Source organism: Urtica dioica, chromosome 4 (genome assembly GCF_054948205.1).
Source record: "Urtica dioica subsp. dioica isolate 48M chromosome 4, U.dioica_male_clone48M_v1_H2, whole genome shotgun sequence".
Taxonomy (NCBI): Eukaryota; Viridiplantae; Streptophyta; class Magnoliopsida; order Rosales; family Urticaceae; genus Urtica; species Urtica dioica.
The window spans coordinates 9,557,745-9,576,887 of NC_142759.1; the positions used below are offsets into that span (position 1 = coordinate 9,557,745).

The 19,143-nt window shown below is 37.9% G+C and overlaps 2 protein-coding genes and 1 pseudogene across 3 annotated transcripts; 1 reads left to right on the plus strand and 2 right to left on the minus strand.

Moving 5' to 3' along the window:
* Positions 1 to 2,839: 2,839 nt before the first annotated feature.
* LOC149400203 (krueppel-like factor) lies at positions 2,840 to 4,311 on the minus strand. Its single transcript, XM_089612682.1, has 3 exons — positions 4,277 to 4,311; positions 3,914 to 4,179; positions 2,840 to 3,226 (listed from the first exon to the last, which is right to left on the minus strand). Exons 2-3 carry the CDS (start codon positions 4,164 to 4,166, stop codon positions 3,192 to 3,194), a joined length of 288 nt encoding a protein of 95 aa, XP_089468808.1. The 5' UTR covers positions 4,167 to 4,179; positions 4,277 to 4,311; the 3' UTR covers positions 2,840 to 3,191.
* A 1,990-nt stretch (positions 4,312 to 6,301) lies between these two features.
* Positions 6,302 to 10,122, minus strand: LOC149400204 (putative calcium-binding protein At1g02270). 2 transcript variants are annotated; one of them, XM_089611780.1, is made up of 11 exons: positions 9,889 to 10,122; positions 9,584 to 9,766; positions 9,387 to 9,491; positions 9,190 to 9,295; positions 8,375 to 8,598; positions 8,165 to 8,241; positions 7,829 to 7,943; positions 7,603 to 7,728; positions 7,174 to 7,284; positions 6,976 to 7,083; positions 6,302 to 6,860 (listed from the first exon to the last, which is right to left on the minus strand). In XM_089611780.1, the coding sequence occupies exons 1-11, from the start codon at positions 9,889 to 9,891 to the stop codon at positions 6,591 to 6,593; spliced, it is 1,428 nt and encodes a 475-aa protein (XP_089467906.1). In that variant the 5' UTR covers positions 9,892 to 10,122; the 3' UTR covers positions 6,302 to 6,590. The 2 variants fall into 2 exon arrangements, with proteins under 2 accessions (XP_089467906.1, XP_089467907.1); XM_089611781.1 differs by having other exon boundaries at positions 6,302 to 6,857; positions 9,889 to 10,120.
* Positions 10,123 to 15,448: 5,326 nt separating this feature from the next.
* Positions 15,449 to 16,182, plus strand: LOC149400205 (sufE-like protein 1, chloroplastic/mitochondrial pseudogene; annotated as a pseudogene).
* Positions 16,183 to 19,143: the final 2,961 nt, after the last annotated feature.

A 19,143-nucleotide genomic window follows, 5' to 3' on the forward strand; every position in this document is an offset into this window, starting at 1 on the left:
GATCCCTAATTCGATGATATTTTGTAAGAGAGTTGTTTGATTTCCTGAAAAAAGGAGTTTGGGTTCGTCATGTTGAGTTCAGGAAAAAGTTTGAATTTGTTGTCTGTAATTTCGAACTTTATAGCTGTTATTTCGATTTCATTTCGAACTTTTTAACTTGTACAGATTTGACTTCTAATGTATACTTCTTAACTTCTTAACAGATTCAAACGTTAATATATGTTGTTTATTTGATGGTACTTTGGTGAACAAAGGTACAAAATGGGAATATACTAATGAATCGCGATTCGAACTGCGTGCACTCGCGAAAGACATATCTCGGGTGGAGCTATTAATCGCTATGTACGAAGCTTTTTGTGTCGACGAGTCGTTATACGATTTGAAACTTGAAGCTGCGTATGTTTGGGCTGGAAGACTCTGAAATCTATTACGTAATGAATTTCAGAGTTTTCAGTTATTTTATGTAATAGATTTCAGAGTTTTCAGTTATTTTATGTAATAGATTTCAGAGTTGTCAGTTATTTTATGTAATGGATTTCAGAGTTTTAAGTTATTTTATGTAATGGATTTCAGACATTTCAGGTTATTCAAGTGTTGAATTTCAGACATTTCAGTTATGTTTTGTAAATGATTTCAGAGTTTTCAGTTAGTTTATGTGTTTGATTTCAGACATTTTAGGTTATTCATGTGTTGGATCTCAGACATTTCAGGTTATTCATGTAATGTATTTCAGAAGTTTCAGTTATTTTATGTAATGGATTTCAGAGTTTTAAGTTATTTTATGTAATAGATTTCAGACATTTCAGTTATTTTTGTAATGAGTTTCAGACATTTCAGTTATTTTTTGTAATGGATTTCAGACATTTCAGTTAGTTTATGTGTTTGATTTAAGACATTTCAGGTTATTCATGTGTTGGATTTCAGACATTTCAGGTTATTCATGTGTTGAATTTCAGACATTTCAGTTATTTTTTGTAATGGATTTCAGAGGTTTCAGTATACATTACAAACCCAAATTTCATCAAAAAAACTAGTCTCCAAAACTACCAAAGTAATTATCAGTAAACATTAGAAGGCATAATGAGAGGAGGCATTGGTCTTCCAGCCCAAACATACGCAGCTTCAAGTTTCAAATCGTATAACGACTCATCGACACAAAAAGCTTCGTACATAGCGATTAATAGCTCCGCCCGAGATATGTCTTTCGCGAGTGCACGCAGTTCGAATCGCGATTCATTAGTATATTCCCATTTTGTACCTTTGTTCACCCAAGTACCATCAAATAAACAACATATATTAACGTTTGAACCTGTTAAGAAGTTAAAAAGTATACATTAGAAGTCAAATCTGTACAAGTTAAAAAGTTCGAAATGAAATCGAAATAACAGCTATAAAGTTCGAAATTACAGACAACAAATTCGAACTTTTTCCTGAACCCAACATGACGAACCTAAACTCATTTTTTTTCAGGAAATCAAACAACTCTCTTACAAAAAGTCATCGAATTAGGGATCGAAACTTACCCATTTTTCTTCTCTCAACTGATTAACTACATAGAAGGCCCAACAAATTTGAGTTTAAAGGAATTAGGACGTGGGCATCGTAAGCTTTGAAATGCAATCGAAATAACAGCTATAAAGTTCGAAATTACAGACAACAAATTCGAACTTTTTCCTGGATCCCACATGACGAACCCAAACTCGTTTTTGCAGGAAATCAAACAAATCTCTTACAAAATATTGTTGAATTAGGGATCGAAACTTACCCATTCGTGCATGGGGGTTTGCCGTGCGTGGGGGTTTGCCGTGTGTGGGGTTTGCCGTGGGTTCGCCGTGCGTGGGTGTGGATTTTGCTCCCTTTTTTTTTCTATTTTGTTAAACTGTTATAATTGGGAACTCATGTACTCTGATGAAGGAAGAAAATAGATAAGGGCATTTATGACTTTTCATCACTAAAAATGCTTGGTTTTCCTAAGACTACCAAAATATGGTTTTATTTTCAAATGGTGTGTCACACAATGCTTGGTTTATCAAGTTTCTGGCAGGTTTTTGAGGTTTAATATAAATAGAAAGCACTGAAAACAGTACTCGAACAGCGATTTACTTTGTCATGTGCATCTTGATTTCATCGATTTAAATTCTAAGTTGTTCGTTCTTTCATTCCAAAGTTCTAAACACAGGTCTGTAAATTTTAGTATATGGATTTGCTTCTATAAATATGTAGTTGGAGATTAAAATTGTGTCCCTAATTAGTTTCAGGGCCCTTTGTAATGTACTCATATACATTATTGCATAAGAAAGTAATAAAAACAGTTCCAATAAACACGTGCTTTCGTAAGGAGAGTGAGACATCGAAGACCATCTCTCCAAACTTAGTCGTTAGGCTGTTTCAAAAGTAATAAGAAGACAACCCCGATTGTAGATGGATATAGATGTATATATTTATATAATTTGAATTTTGAAGTACCTTGCCATTAGGCTATATATACTTTTGTTCGTTTTTTTTAATAAATGAGATGGTACAGCCATATTCCATATTAAAGATTCATGTTCTTTGAGATGGTACAGCCATATTGGAGATTCGTATTATGACAGATAGTTTTTTTTTTTTTTTTTTTCATTTTTAGATAAAATAATAACAAGACTTTTTAATGGTGTAAAAAGAACCATATTATTCTTTCTCCGAGAATTGACATAAATTCTCGGAGAAAGAATAATATGGTTCTTTTTACACCTTCCTGGGAAAACATTGAACGATGGATGCATATGAACTCATGCACTATTGTAACTATCACACTGCGGAAAAAAAAAAAAAAAAAAAAAAAAAAAAAAAAACACCATTATTTTTGCTTTAAATACCTTTATTTTTTTCAATAGTCTTACATTCTCAAACGTGTACAAAACACCATTCAAATTGCATATGACCATTTTGAGAAAGAGTCGAGCGGGGGAGCCAAACGGGACCGAGATCTGTTACACAGCGCTACTGTATTTTTCCTAAACTTGCACCCCCTTTTTAATTAGTAAGATAATTATCAACCTTTAAATCTCAACCTGTTTAAGCTATCAAAGTTGAATGACAAAGCACCAACATTTAAAATATTTGTAACACAACCTAGCAACCAAGTCTATGTATCCGATATTGGATGGAAAGACAAAATGGCCATACCAATATTGCTTTGAGTTTGAGATCTATTTGTCAAACTCCCAAATAACTCCTCCGTCGTCTGAAACACCAGAAAGCAAAAAAGAAAAGAAAGAAAGAACGGTATTAGAGTCATATTAAATAAAAGAAACTTCACACGAGCATTAAAATTAACAGTGCAACGAATTCAGATCCTACAGATTTTGGATTTCTCCTAATATTGGGTGTTTCAGGAAAATTAGCATAGCTCTTCACCGCTAGATTTAGCTCGGAAAATTAGACTCCACGGATCTGTTAATCTTAGCCTAAAATAATAACACCCTTATAAACATATATTTATTAGTTAATCCAAAAAAACTTGAGCTGAAAATCTTTTCAAGCAACGGGCATTACATAGAGATCAGAACTTTCTGTTGGTTGAAATAATTACTTGGCTAGTCAGCCACTCAAAGAATCAAGCTTAAAAAAAAACAAAAAGTCAACATTCATGCAACTTGCAGACGCACAAAAAGTCAACTTGCAGCCAATATGCTTTGATTAATTTTAAACAAAACTTCCAGAATTATACTCTATCAGGATTCAGGAAACCTAAATTCTAATAATTTTCTTAAAAAGCTTAGACGCACAAATACAAGAGAAGCCATCACTTTCTTTCTCTTCAACACCACAGAAGCCTTAAAAAAAAAATTCTGTAACCTTAACCGAAAATCATCGAACATCTCAACAAAAAGACTCAGACTTTGTAAATTGAATCTCTACTAATACCAACCTTTAACTTTCTTATTAATCCAAACCTCGAGCAACATTCCGGCCCCAATTCCTCCGGCGATACAAGCTCCGTAAAATCCCAAGTTGAAGGCAAGCGATCGGCGAGGAAGGAAATAGTACTCTGGAATTTGCCTGAGCCTCTTTGGGTGTCTCTTCTTGATTACGGGCCTAGCTCCGGGGTCTTTCTGTATCTCTGTGCCCACGGCTTTCCAGTCCACACCTTTGAAAGGGTCTTTTGCATCTTCGCTTCCCATGCCTTCTCTATACCTTAATACAAAATCGGTAGAAATTGGTAATGAGTTATGAATAGGTATATTAATCGGTCACTGATAAATCAGTAAAATCGGAGATTCAGTATCGGTACCCTAATATCAATATTTTTTTCAATAACTTGTTTGGTGGAATGCGTAAAAGAAAGAGGGAATTATAAATAAAATCAAAATATTTAATCTAAGTAAAATTAATTCTAACTCTTTAAATTTACTAAAATTGAATATGACTATAAAATTAAATTAAATTCGTTATAACTCTTATGAGTTTAATAAATGTGTTACATAAAAAAATTCATAGTCATTCATTATATTTATTTAATAACTATATAGCATTTGTATCAAATAGTAATAGATAATAATAAATAAAAAATTAATGTCAAAACTAATTGACAATCTTAATCTATATTTATCGTATGTTGGATGTCAAAATTAATTGACTGTTGACACAGCGTACTATATACAATATGATTCAAACTTATTTCCGGTTAGAGTGAGTGTTTTACATTATTTGATGAAAAAGTTATTGTGAATACACTAGGAGTACTAGTTTAATTTAGTAATTGAATTTCAACTATGTTGCATTTTATACATTTGAAATTAATAATTGAGATAGACGATATATGAACCCAAAATGATGTAATAAGTTCAAGGGATTTGGAATATTAGTGATCTCAATGTATTTTACTAAAATCAATCAAACTAAAATTTACTACACTTTTTTTCTTAATAATAATTTATGACACTTCTATTAGTATTAGCATGTGCAATATTATGCAATGTCCATCATACATTTCAAATTCAATTTCTTCTCATTCTTTCTTTCCTCTTCTCTCTCTCTCTCTCTCCCTCTCTCTCTCTCATCTCATCTTCGACGCCAATCCCACCTCCCTCGGCATCCTCTTCTTCACCGCCAACTCCGCCTACCACCTCAGCCCCACCACGGTGGCCGCCTCCACGCGGACCCTCACCTCCAGCGTCGTCACTGTGTCGTCCGACCTCCGCTTCCACAGTCGTCATCAAAATCCGTACCAACACGAGAAGGCCTCCGGCGTCGGCGAGGAACGTCCAAAAATCACGCTCTACCTTCGCTCTATGCGGTTGCATCCGCACTCAAGTTTTTTTTTTTTTTTTTTTTTCAGATTAGAACTCACCCACTACGGGTACAAATATTGTAGACATATGTGTCTATAAGTACATATATTTGTAGACATACATATCTACAATTATCGATATTTATGTTATAAATTTATAGACATATATGTCTACTATTATCGAAATTATACATATATGTCTAATATTATTAAAATTGTTGACATAAGCGTCTACAATTCTGAGAAGAAATATATACTAAATCTTAGAGACCAAATCTACTAAATTAAAGCCTACTACCAAACTAAATAAACCACAATCAATCATTTTAGCAAAAAAAAAAAAAAAAAAAAAAAAAAAAAAAAAAGAACATAGCTTTACCCAGTAACCGACGAATCAACTCATTCTAACACCTATCTACGAACCAAAAACAAATAGGATAAAAAAAATACTTTGAGAAGCAGAGTCCCGGACATGATGATAAAAAAAATCAATTTATTTCTAACACCTCTCGGTCTCATTGCTGACTTCCTAAGGCGACACAGAGGGACTTCACCTGTGGGAGGAAAATCCCTCCGGACCTAGCGGACACCGAGGGGATCGCCGGAGCCAAGAAAGCCTCGTTGAACACCAAGCTGTAGCCAAAGTGTTAGTGTTTTGGTGAGCACCAAGGCTCCGAGTCCCATCAGAGCCACCGCGCCGAGTGGCAAAGGCAGCGTGATTATTCCAACGATCGTGGCCAAGAAGATGGCGAGAAGCTGCCATGTCATGCCTGCTTCGCCGGCGTCGGGAGCGTCGTCGGGTGCGGCGGAGGTTTTGACGGAGAGAGATCAAATGGATTTTGAGATCGTGGAGACAAAATGAGAGAAGAGAGAGACATACAAAATAAAAGGAAAGAAAGAAAAAAGAAAATGAGAATAAATTGAATTTAAAGGCTAAAATGGACATTGTACATTGGGCATGTTAATAGACTGCCCTTTGGTTGATTTTCATAAATAAATAAATAAAAAACCATTGAAATCACTAAGAAGAAGTAAGAACACATAAAATTATTAATTTCTATCAAGCTCTCTTAGCTGCCTTCAGAAAATGGCTGAAAGAGTTCAACTAGTGCTATAACTCAAATAATTCTTTCTAATTTACAGATTTGTTTATCATCTTGAGAATCACAAATAATAATAAAAAAAAAAAACTAAATAAAAAAAACCAATAAAACCCCGGCATCTAAAATCAGACTTGCTATGCGCTGCACACACTTTACAAACTCCATCTTTCTTCATCTATGACTTTTTTTTTCCGGTTATTTACTTTTCCACACTAACTAGTTTCTAGAGAATGCCTTGTACTAGACAGAGGACACTGCATCTTTACCGGAGATAACACGACGGTGAGACGGGCATGATCTGAGAGAGAGTAGTTCTCAGGCCACAGTCCTTTCTCCACTTCACGAGGATGAAGAGCCGCGTTCTTCACTTTGAAGCCGAGGGTCACTCCTTCCTCGGTACTTTGCTTAGAGCCATCAGAATTTCCATTGCGATCTTCCTCTTGTCGGTCCCGATCCGAACATGTCGTGTTCCAGATCCTCTGCTACAATATCAACGGGAAAAACACTTTTAGACATAAAAGTGGCCATGGATTTGGTACATATCGGTAGACTTGGCAATGTCAGAGTTATCAAACAACTAAGGTTTGCAAGTTATACCTTGAATTCTTCATAGTCAACAACGCCATTTCCGTCAATGTCTGCTTGAACCCACAAATCCCTTGTTTCTTGGAAATCTAGCCCATATGGTACACCGATTAAATTAACCTGTATGAGTAAAAGAGAACAAGTAAATCGTATGCTTCTTCGAGGATTTTTCACTTCATGTTCTGTTTCAAAATTCTTTATGAAAGAAACCTGTCGGAGTGCTTCAAGGAAAGCAGGGTACGTAATGAAATCTTCGTCTTGGTCGCCCTTTAAGAAAGTAAATGCGTCAACTTCAGTCATCGAAGCTTTTCGGAGCTGATACTGTAATAAAAACATAAAAGAATAAATTACATTATTACAGATTAACAATTATTGATTACACCACCAGAATTTATGCCCCTTATATGAACATATACAAGTGACAAAAAGAGTCAAACTGGTAAATTGAAGAACCTTCAACTCAGGATCTCCCTTTTGTCACCCGTGACTTCCAAAACTGATGTTCTTGAAGTTGTTAAAAGGTTTTTCGCTACACCAAGACGAAGCTCAACAACTAGTTTATATAGACAATTTCCCAGTAATAACAGGTAAATACAGAAAATATTATTCAGAGCAATGACAGAGAGTAGATGAAACTACCTTTAGGTTGCTAAAAACTGCTTCCGCCCAGCTGGTCTTCAAGGATTTACGTGATTTGTTCGGGTTGCAAAGCCATATGAAGTCAACACCACAGATATTTCCCCTGTGATTTCGGTGGCTAACCCACTGCGCCACATAAAATCAGGGATTCGGTGTATGAGAAGAAAAGAATATTTTGGCATTTCAACAGCCACTTCAAGAATTTACACAGGAACAAGACACTAACCTTGTGGGCATCTAAATCGCTGTCACTATATTTATGTGCAGTATCATATGTTGATTCGAATCCCTGTGACCGAAGGAACTTGTATACATGGCCACGCTTGCTTCCGTTCCAATCACTGCAAAAGAAAGAACATGAAAATATAAATCAAACGGCACACCATTCACTTCTGTTGGGGGCAGAGACCACTATTATCCCATCACTTAGACCATGATCTCTGCCAAGGTACAACTCTACCTAGTTCCCCCCAGTTCAAATGACCCCAGTTTTCAGCAGTCAAAGTACAGAACATGTTGAATCAGATAATAGTTGAAAAATAATGCAATATTAGAAACTCACCCACACAGCATTATGGGCATGGGATTGAGCTGATTTTCTCTCTGATATGACTCGACGTATTGCAAAATCTTGTAAACCTGGTCGAAGGCGGGCATATCAATACAACATCCTCAGCTCATGCGACTTTCAAATCTTGGTACCGAGAATCAGTAAAAAAAAAAAAAAAAAAAAAAGGATGTAATTTGATGATTTGGAGGAAACGTGAAGTACCTGATGCAATCTCACTATGGACAAACTGGAATCATGAGGAAATAACAAATGAGTGTTTACAATAAGCATCTCTCGTTCAAAGTTTGCAACCCTTTGGTTTTGTAACAACGGAGCATTCAGTTGAACATGTAACAGCTGAGCAACACGGTCACCAAAGTCATTAAACAGCAATTCCCGATGATGCAAGACTCTCAATGTGTCCTTTTGTACCGCAGTCAACAAACCTTTAATAGCAACAGAAGCCTTGCTTAGATTGTCTCGCAATCACAAATAGCAATAGGAACTTTGCATTCCACTTAAATCCTTTAAGTATAATAACCAGTCTACGAAGACGTAAGCATTTCGATCAATAATTATGATCCAAGAAATTAATGAGTTGATGAAAGAAGCAGAAGCAGTTCATCAATGAAAAGGCCAATAATATAGTTTATTGTACTGAGCAGACAGAAGTAGAAGAACCGACCATACATGTCTGGAAAGAAAACCTACTCACAATGGAATTCAACTCAAGGTATGATTTTAACTAGTTAGAGTCACCCACGAGCAGAGACTCATTGAAAATGCATAGATCAGCAACAAGGACCAATGAAATTCAAAGTTAATCTCAAAACTTGAAGATCAGTTAACAGTTAAAAAATTATTCATCGGGTTTTACCCAATCAACAAGTAGAAGAAAGTGGGCACCCATTAATAATACAGAGAATGAGAAAGAAAAACCCAACTTGGCTTTAGTTCTAATTCTTGCATAGTCAAAGATACGGAAAACACTAAACAACATGACTACTTTGCTATTGTATAGAGACAAGAGAATGTACCATCTCCGCGGTTGTTGGTCCGTCCGAGCTTGAAGGTTTTGTAGCCCGCCTCGCCGAGCCTCTCCAAGTACATACGCACAAGCTCTTCATTCCCAACCCAAAATTCCTGCTTTCACATAAAATAATAAATAAATGTCCCTAAAAAGTACTCAGCGGAGAGTTCAAACTATTAAGGAAATCAATATGCAGTAAATCACCTGTAGACATATAATAGAAGACCTCTCTTGCACAAGCCAATCCAAAATCCTCTGGTTCCTATCAAGCCAAAAAGCCCTGAAGTCGCTCTCGCGAAGCGCTTGATTCTGCTCCACACACACCACGAGATAACTATGACCACCGAAAAAGCTATAAAGGAAGAAAAAAAAGACCTAAGCGAAACCCACGACGAAAATACCTGCTGGTCTAGTCTTTTGTAAATTGGAGCCAGAATGTTGAAAGTCGTGCAAGACACGACGCAACGTCCGGCCGATCCCTCCACATCCTCCGCCGCCACCTCCGGCCCGGCCTCGTCCACCACCGCCGGCGCCGGCAACAGAACGCTCGGAATCACCGACATCGCTCGATTCGCCGCTGAGACCTAATTGCCGCACCGAAAAAGAAAACGTAAATCACAACTCCTCCGATCATAACCGGATAAAAGAACGAATTCGACGTCCAAAGAGAGAAATTAAAATTTAAAAAAAAAAAAAAGATACACACCATTATTGCCTTGATTGTGAACCACAGAGAATTGGTGGTCGCAGAAACAGTGCAGATATGTACTTTTTCGATTGAAGATTTTATTTTATTTATCTTTGCGATAAATTTTGGAGTGGTGTTTGTGTTAATTGTGTGGTTCAGTTCGGTTAAGAAAAAGTGATATAAATAGAAAGAGGAAAAGAGCGAGTGAGTCTTTTTAATTAATGAGAGAATAGCGTGACGTCGGTGGAGGGGTTGTGTTGTCGTGACTCGTATTCGACTGTGAATGGGATGGAAACAAAAACAAGTGCTGTGGTTTTTATTGGACAGCTCAGCTGCGACTTCGAGCTGTAAACCAGTGTTTGCCTTTGTCATTCTCTCTTCTTCAATAAAAATAAATAAATGCATTATTTTTAATTCTCCGGTTGTCATCCCTGAAATTTATGCGTGTTATTTGTAAAACACAGTACGTAATACGAAATAGACAATGAAACGTCGTCCATTAGGCTATTTTTATTTTATTGGGTTACGAGCCTTCTTTTTTTTTTTTTTTTTGATAATTTCACAATTTAAATATACAGTGGGCTATAGGCTATTTCTGTGGGCGTGATAAGTGAAGGGTATAATAGAAATTTTGGTAGCGTTAATTTGGGTCAGTAGCTATTTTACAAAACTGACAAAATGTTGACTAAGTTTTTAAACGGAAATGCTTTTCTAGATGCACGATATTGAACGATCCACTCACAACGCGACACGTGACACTGAACATCCACGTGTCGCGTTATGAGTGGATCGTTCAACATCGTGCATCGTGATGAATAGCATTGCTCTTTTTAAACGGAAATGCTTTATTGCTCTTTTTTAAATCTATGTTTGTAATTGAATGATTTGCTATAGTACCCTTTTAAAGATACTAATTTATAATGGCAATATTAGTAATTAACAGTGTCCATTTAATATTGTAATTGGACTTGTTTATTAATTTTGTACGAAAAATATTATTAATTATCGATATTGTTAATTGAATGTCGTTCTAATAAATGTTGTTGTTATCATTTAATTTTCCTTTCTATGTATTTTATTTCGTTCATATTAATGGCGTTTTATCAAAAGATATTATATATGATGTTTTAATCAAATTCTATTTTTATTTATGTTTAATTTTTTATATTTGTTTATCAAATAACGGTTACCTTTGGGGTTAACCAACTTTTGAATGAGAATTTCAGTTCTAAGTTACAACTTACAACTAACCAAATATTTTTGTTCATTGTAATCGAGGTTCGTTTGAGCTCATAAATCACTTTTTGTAGTTTGTAATTTTGGATATGATTTGGCTTGACCTAGAACCCCAAAGGTTAGTCTATATCAAGGAAAAAAATGCCGACGAATTTCCCGGATTTTCACTGGAAAATTCGTTTCCGGTGGGTCAACGGCCGACGATAGGCTAAGGTGTCGTTTAGTCGTTTTATGCCGAGCGAATTTCCGGGAAACGGCGTGTCATTTTGCCCATAAAACGACCGGTAGTTTTCGTTTCATTTTCAGTATAAAAACCATGTTTTGTCGTCGAATATTTCCGAAAGTCGGAGAAAAAGGAAAAAAAGGAAATTCTGGTGTGTTGTAGCAGTGAAGAAGACGACCAGGTTTCGGCGAAGGGGCGAGGAATTTCGGCGACTTTCATTTTTTTTCGGATCACTGACGTTCAAATCCAACAATTTGTCGGGGAATTTCGGGGGAGATTCAGGAAATTCGATTTCCTTGGTAATCAATATTTCCGAATTTTTGGATCTTGATTTTACCGAAGAAATTGATTTTTTTCATAAAATTTTCTTCATGAATGTTGTTTGTAATGTGACGATCTATAATATATATTTTTCAGATTTTTTGGAGAACTACCGGAGAACCACTATTTTCCGGCGAACCACCATTTTTCCCGGCGAAACTCCATTTTTTCCGGCGACTAAAAATCCAAAAACTTATTTCTGACTTAAGTAAGGTTATGTTTTTAAATTTTATATTACATATACTTATGTTTTGAATTTGTTTCCATATATGTTGTGTTGAATTTGAATTGATGTAGTTTGATTTTGATTTGAAATTGTAATTCTTAGACTTTGAAATTAATTTATCATGTATGCTAGAAATGTTTTACGTTTGGAGTTAAAATGAAATGAAATATTTAGACTTTGAATTTGTTATGTTTTGAAATTGAAATGAAATTAGTTTGAATTGAATTTATTGACATGGTGAAAGAAATTTGTTGACATATTGAAATGAAAGTAGTTAGAGTATGAATGGAAATAGGTTGAATTGGAATGAAATTAGTTTGAATTGAAATGAAATTAAAATTGTTTGAATTGAAATGAAATTAAAATTGTTTGAATTAAAATTGTTTGAATTGAAATGAAATTAGTTTGAATTGAAATTGTTTGAATTGAAATGAAATTAGTTTGAATTGAAATGAAAGAGTTAGAATATGAATTGAAATAGGTTGAATTGGAATGAAATTCGTTTGAATAAATTTATTGACATGTTTAAAGAAATTTGTTGACATATTAAATTGAAATTAGTTTGAATTGAATTTATTGTCATGGTGAAAGAAATATGTTGACATATTGAAATAGAAGTAGTTTGAATTGAATTTATTGTCATGGTGAAAGAAATTTGTTGACATATTGAAATGAAAGTAGTTTGATTATAATTTTTTGACAAGTTGAAATTGGATTGAAATGTTGAATTCAACATGCAGGTATATCGAAGATGAGCGAGGAAGGAGTTCATAAGCATTGCACCCCAGGCGCAACAAACCCCAACCACTTCACGTGCAATTATTGTGGGCACGTAACCGAGTGGGGGGGGGGGGGGGGGGGGATCACGTGGATGAAGTTACACTTAAGTGGAAACGATCCGAAGAAAAACGTGAAGTCATGTCCGAGTGTTCCTTCAGAAGTACGCAAGGAGATGTTGGCGTTACAAGCGGCGACTCTCCAAAAGAAGAAAATCAATGCCGTCCTTGATGACACCATAGACGAGCATTTGGTCGGACGCTTCGGTCCGACTCACGTAGAGCTTGACCTCGACCAACAATACGAACGTGATATAATGCAAGCTCTTAAAAGAAGTCGTCAAGAGACACAGTCGGATGCTTGGAGATCTGGTACTGGTGGGGGTTCCGGGATTTCACCACCACCACCTCATTTTCGGCCAGATCGTGGACGACAACCTACGATCCCGGATATCACGAATCCTAAATTGAAGGGCCGTCTAGGACAAGCCGTTAGCAGCTACGTCATCCACGAGAACATACCAGCCGCCAAAGTGAAGTCACCGCACTTTCGACACATGATCAATGAAACTGTGGCAGTTGGTAAGACTCGTGTATTTGAATTTTGAACCACCGGTTTTAAGTTGACAAGTATTGTGGTGTCCAACTGTACTTTCATTTCAAACTTCACAGGTCCAGGTATCCCGCTTCCGACTCCGTACGAGATTTATAACACGTACTTGAGAGCAGAGGTTGCATCTGTCAAGAAGTACATAGATAAGCAACGGGAAGTGTGGGGGGGGATCACGTGGATGAAGTTACACTTAAGTGGAAACGATCCGAAGAAAAACGTGAAGTCATGTCCGAGTGTTCCTTCAGAAGTACGTAAGGAGATGTTGGCGTTACAAGCGGCGACTCTCCAAAAGAAGAAAATCAATGCCGTCCTTGATGACACCATAGACGAGCATTTGGTCGGACGCTTCGGTCCGACTCACGTAGAGCTTGACCTCGACCAACAATACGAACGTGATATAATGCAAGCTCTTAAAAGAAGTCGTCAAGAGACACAGTCGGATGCTTGGAGATCTGGTACTGGTGGGGGTTCCGGGATTTCACCACCACCACCTCATTTTCGGCCAGATCGTGGACGACAACCTACGATCCCGGATATCACGAATCCTAAATTGAAGGGCCGTCTAGGACAAGCCGTTAGCAGCTACGTCATCCACGAGAACATACCAGCCGCCAAAGTGAAGTCACCGCACTTTCGACACATGATCAATGAAACTGTGGCAGTTGGTAAGACTCGTGTATTTGAATTTTGAACCACCGGTTTTAAGTTGACAAGTATTGTGGTGTCCAACTGTACTTTCATTTCAAACTTCACAGGTCCAGGTATCCCGCTTCCGACTCCGTACGAGATTTATAACACGTACTTGAGAGCAGAGGTTGCATCTGTCAAGAAGTACATAGATAAGCAACGGGAAGTGTGGAAGGAATATGGATGCACCATAATGTCGGACGGATGGACGGGACCGACACGTTTAAGCATCATAAATGTTATGGTGTACTCGACGGGTAAGACTGTTTTTTTGAAGTCAGTTGATGCGTCAGATGATATCAAAAACTATTTGTACATCTATAAGATTCTGTCGCCCATTGTGAGAGAAGTCGGAGAACACAATGTTGTTCAGATTATCACTGATAATGGTTCGGCTTACAAGAAAGCCGGAATGAAACTCGCTTGTCAATATAATCTGTACTAGACTCCGTGCGCCGCACATTGTATAGACTTGATGCTCGAGGACGTGAGAAAACGAGCGACTATCGCCGAGGTTGTTAAGAATTGTAGAGAAATCACGAAGTTCATCTACAATCACGGGGTTGTCCTCTCGAAGATGCGAGAAGAAGGATAAAGAGAGCTAATCCGTCCCGGTCCGACGAGATTCGCCACGAACTACTTGACCTAACGAGTCTCAAGAGCAGTCGACCGGGGTTGAAAAAGATGTTCGCGTCAGATTGGTGGGACCGATGTTCCTTCCGTCAAACTGCAGCTGGGCAGTTTGTGGAGTCAAAAATATTGGACAATAACTTTTGGCTTCATATTGATAGCGTATGCAAGGTGTTCGAGCCTATGTACTCTGCTCTGTGTCTCGTTGATACAAAAGTTATTCCGACGATGGGCTTGCTGTACCACGTCTTCGATTTAATGAAAAGAATAAATCCCATTTTTACCCTCTGAACTCGTACATTCGTTACATTTCTCCCCATGTACTCGAAAATGTTGCAAAACTCAACTCAGAACTCAAACACGTGTTACAAGACCCCACTTCTATCAGTATTTGGACGTTAAGTTTCACGTTTTGATGACGTGGCAAAATTTTAAAGGGTATAAGAGTATTTTCTATTATTCTAAATACTTTTAATATTGTTATCAGATTAAATAATTAAATATTTCTATTATTCTCTCTCTCTCTCTCTCTCTCTCTCTCTCTCTCTCTCTCTCTCTCTCTCTCCTTTCTTCTTCTTCTTTTCTTCTCTGCATTTTTTTTCTTTCCTGGTTCGCGTGTTTGGACAACCATATTCAGTACAAGTTTCAACTTCAAGCCACATGAGCAATAATTTTCGGACAAAACAAAAGGATAAAAGACTTACAATAACCCTAAAAATATCATCTCAAACGCACGGCCAGACTAAACAAGGGTTCCAAACACAATCAATCCAAAATTATTTAATTATAGAAAGAGAAGAGATACTTCTCATCTCTCTGAAAATCGAATCTCTCACACTCTCTCTCAGACCAGCTAAACCCTAACCATGGCTATGGCTTCCTCTTCAGCTTTGCGAATATTCTTCGCCAACAAAATCCCTACCTTCAAAACCACCTCACTCTCTTAAAGCCCCTCAAAAAACCTCAAATTCCTTCGATCGATCACCTTCGAGCGAATCGCCACAAACACGCCGCCACTAAAGGCCTCCTCTTCACCTCCGAGCTCCGTCCAGGCCGTGGAAACCTTCCTCTGAAGCTCCAGGAGATCGTGAGGCTCTTCCAGTCCGTACAGGAACCGAAGGCCAAGTACGAGCAATTGCTCTTCTACGGGAAAAACCTGAAGCCTCTGAGCGGCAAATTCAAGACGAAGAACAACAAGGTCGAAGGTTGCGTCTCTCAGGTATGGGTTAGGGCTTTTCTCGACTCGGACAGGAACGTCGTTTTCGAGGCCGATTCCGACTCGGTCCTCACCAAAGGACTCGCCGCTCTGCTGGTCAACGGACTCAGCGGAAGACCGGTCGACGAGATCCTCCGAGTCTCTCCGGACTTCGTGATCCTCTTAGGGCTTCACCAGAGCTTGACTCCGTCGAGGAACAATGGCTTCCTCAACATGTTGAAGCTTATGCAGAGGAAAGCCCTGGAATTGCTCGTCGAAGCTGAGAATCCTGAGGAACCGAGCTCGATTCGATCCGATTCCGATCAAAGCTCGAGTCTTGGAGAGGATAATGAACCGAACTCGATGATCAATTTAGAGAAAACAGCGACGGAAACCGAGTCTTGAAGAAAAGAATAAGAAGAAAGTATTTAATTACTTAATCTGATAACAATATTTAAATATTAAAATTATTTAAAATAATAGAAAATACTCTTATACCCTTTAAAACTTTGTCACGTCATCAAAATGTGAAACTTAACATCCAAATACTGACGGAAGTGGGGCCTTGTAACATGTGTTTGAGTTCTGAGTTGAGTTTTGCAACATTTTCGAGTCCATGGGGCAAAATGTAATGAAGGTACGAGTTCATGGGGTAAAAATAAGATTTATTCTAATGAAAAAGAAGTTGGAAAGCATCCCAAACAAGCAATGAGTGGTTGACATTGCGGTTGAGAGATGGAATAGACAACTTGATCATCCGTTGCACCAAGCATGTATTACACATTTCACTTATTCTTTGTGAACATCGTTGTATAATTTTTAATTTATATCTGTGATTATTTATCTTGTACCTCACTACCTAAATCCAAAATTTCAATATAATCCGGAGATCGTCAAGCCATCCAAGCATCTTACGGCGGGTACACAAGTGTTTGAGCGGCTATTCCCGAACGATGACTGCGATGACATCGGGAACGAACTTCTAAAATTCCATGACGCGAAAGGCATGTTCGGTAATAAATCCGCTGTAGCGGGAAGGACGAAGATGGCTTCCGGTAAGAACTATTTCTTATTCCCGATGTTCATATCATAGTGTCATATTTACGGAGTTTCTTCATTTTCTTAGGAGAATGGTGGGCGATGTTTGGAATTCAAACCTCCACGTTGAGAAAGTTGGCGATGAGAATCCTTTCTCAGACCGCATCATCATCGGCGTGCGAGCGAAATTGGAGCACGTTTGTACTTGTCCACACTAAGCAGCGAAACCAACTGGCGTATAAGAGACTTGAGAAACTCGTCTTTTGTAGCTACAACATGAAGCTGCAATTATGAGATATCCAAAGCGACGCCGTCGACAGGAAGGATCCGTTGGATGTGATCCAAAAATCAATGGAGGTAAAGGGCGACAACGTCGACGATGATGAACTCCTACAATGGATCCGCCCAGTTCACCTCGACGATGAAGACCGGAACCCCGACCCACATCGCCTCACAGGCCCAGGCGAAAGGTGTTGATGTCGACACCGTCTTGAGCGAAGATGTCGGTCACACTTCGCATGGATCATCAGACGTGGAAGTCGCATGTACGGTGTACGCGTAGATCGGTTCGGTGCCGAGCACGTCATAGCATGTGCACCGGGATTCCCACTGATAAGTGAAGCTGTAGGGTACGATCAAGCCAACTACGACAGGCATGTTCAAAACTTCCGACAATCGTAGCAGGGGAATTTCACTTGGTCTCAGTATTGCGAGCTTCAAGAAAACCAACCGAGTTTTATCCAACCGGGACATCCATCGGGATTCTATTGATATATATTTTTTTATATTGTAACTATATGTTTGTGAAACATATTTATTTCATGAACAAATGGAACATTTATGCTAGATATGTATGATTTGAAGTGTTTTAAATTTGAACTACATTTAAAAATATATATATTTATGTGTTTGTTTCGCCACATTATTTCCGTTCGGTTTTTCATCGGCACGTCGATTTTCCATAAAAAACGGCATTTCACTTGCCCTTTTCCATAATTTGTTCGTTCGGTTTTCCATCGGCACGACGATTTTACGTAAATCAGGAGGCTCGAAACGGCAACGAAAACGGCATTTTTTTCCTTGGTCTATATACACGTCTTTTGTGAGTGTCTCGTTCAATAATGCATTGTTTATTTCTAATTGGCCGATCTTTCATGCTTTGATGAGAGCCATCATGAGAACAACTCAAACTTTTTAGTTTTTTTCATTATTAAAAACGTTTTCGCGACGTTGAAATCCTTTGGCGATAAGCATTGCTTTTGCTTAACTCAACCTTATTTCTCTTGATTTTAAAGATCCGTTGCCGCCCCACCATTTTCATGTCCATCGAATTAGCGATTGAGATCAACGTTTAATTTTTGTGTAAGAACAATTAGTTCTTCGATCATCATTGCTTTGCAACGTGTAGAGTACATAACCTCATGCCATATATTTTATTATGTTTCTCGCATAGCAACATTAGTGGTCATTGTATGCCTATTAAAAGTGTTCGTGTAGGTGGGCACAATTGGTGCAATAGTTCTATAGGTTGAGTGATCATCATGCTTATTAGGCCATGTTTGGTACATAACTCAAAAAGTGTTTTTCACTTTTTGAGTGAAAAAAATAGGAAAAAAAATGGGAAAGTAGTGTTTAAAAAATTTTGGAATTGTTTTGAAAACAGGGTAAAGGAAATTGAAAACAGGGTTTTGGTGTTTTCCGAAAAAATTTTCACTTTTAGTCTGTCCTCTGTCATTATCTCTCTTCCTCAATTATTCTTCTTATCTCCTTCACGTTTCCTTTTTCTTCTTCCTGGTTCTCCAGCGTGCGTCCATCTGCACAAGAGAAAAAAAAAAATTTAGCTCAATCTCCTTGATCACCGATCATCACCATCTCCTTCATTTCTCTTCTTTCTCGCACGCGCGCTCCAACACCGAGCTCCCCCGCGCGTTTTGGTTGAGGAGACTTGGACCGCCGCGAGCCGCCGTGGCCGCCGACCGGGAAAGGAACGCCGGGAAAGAAAGAGAAACCACCGAGGAGGCCGAATCTCACAGGAATTGGGTGAGAATTTCTCAAACCCGAAATGGATTTTTGAATCTAGGGTTCATGAAGTGTTGGATTTTGGGGTTTTGCTTTGGTGATGGATTTCAGAGAAATTATTGTGTTTAATCGTTTATTAGACTCGGTTGATGATGTGTATGCTGTGGATTTGATGTTTGAATAAGGATTTCTTGGATTGAATTTTTTTGTTCGAATCTGAGAATAAACGGACGTATCCGGTCTTCTGTGTTGTGAAATGAATTATTTTGATATTTTTCTTGGATAGTAGACGTTATGAGCTTTCTAAAA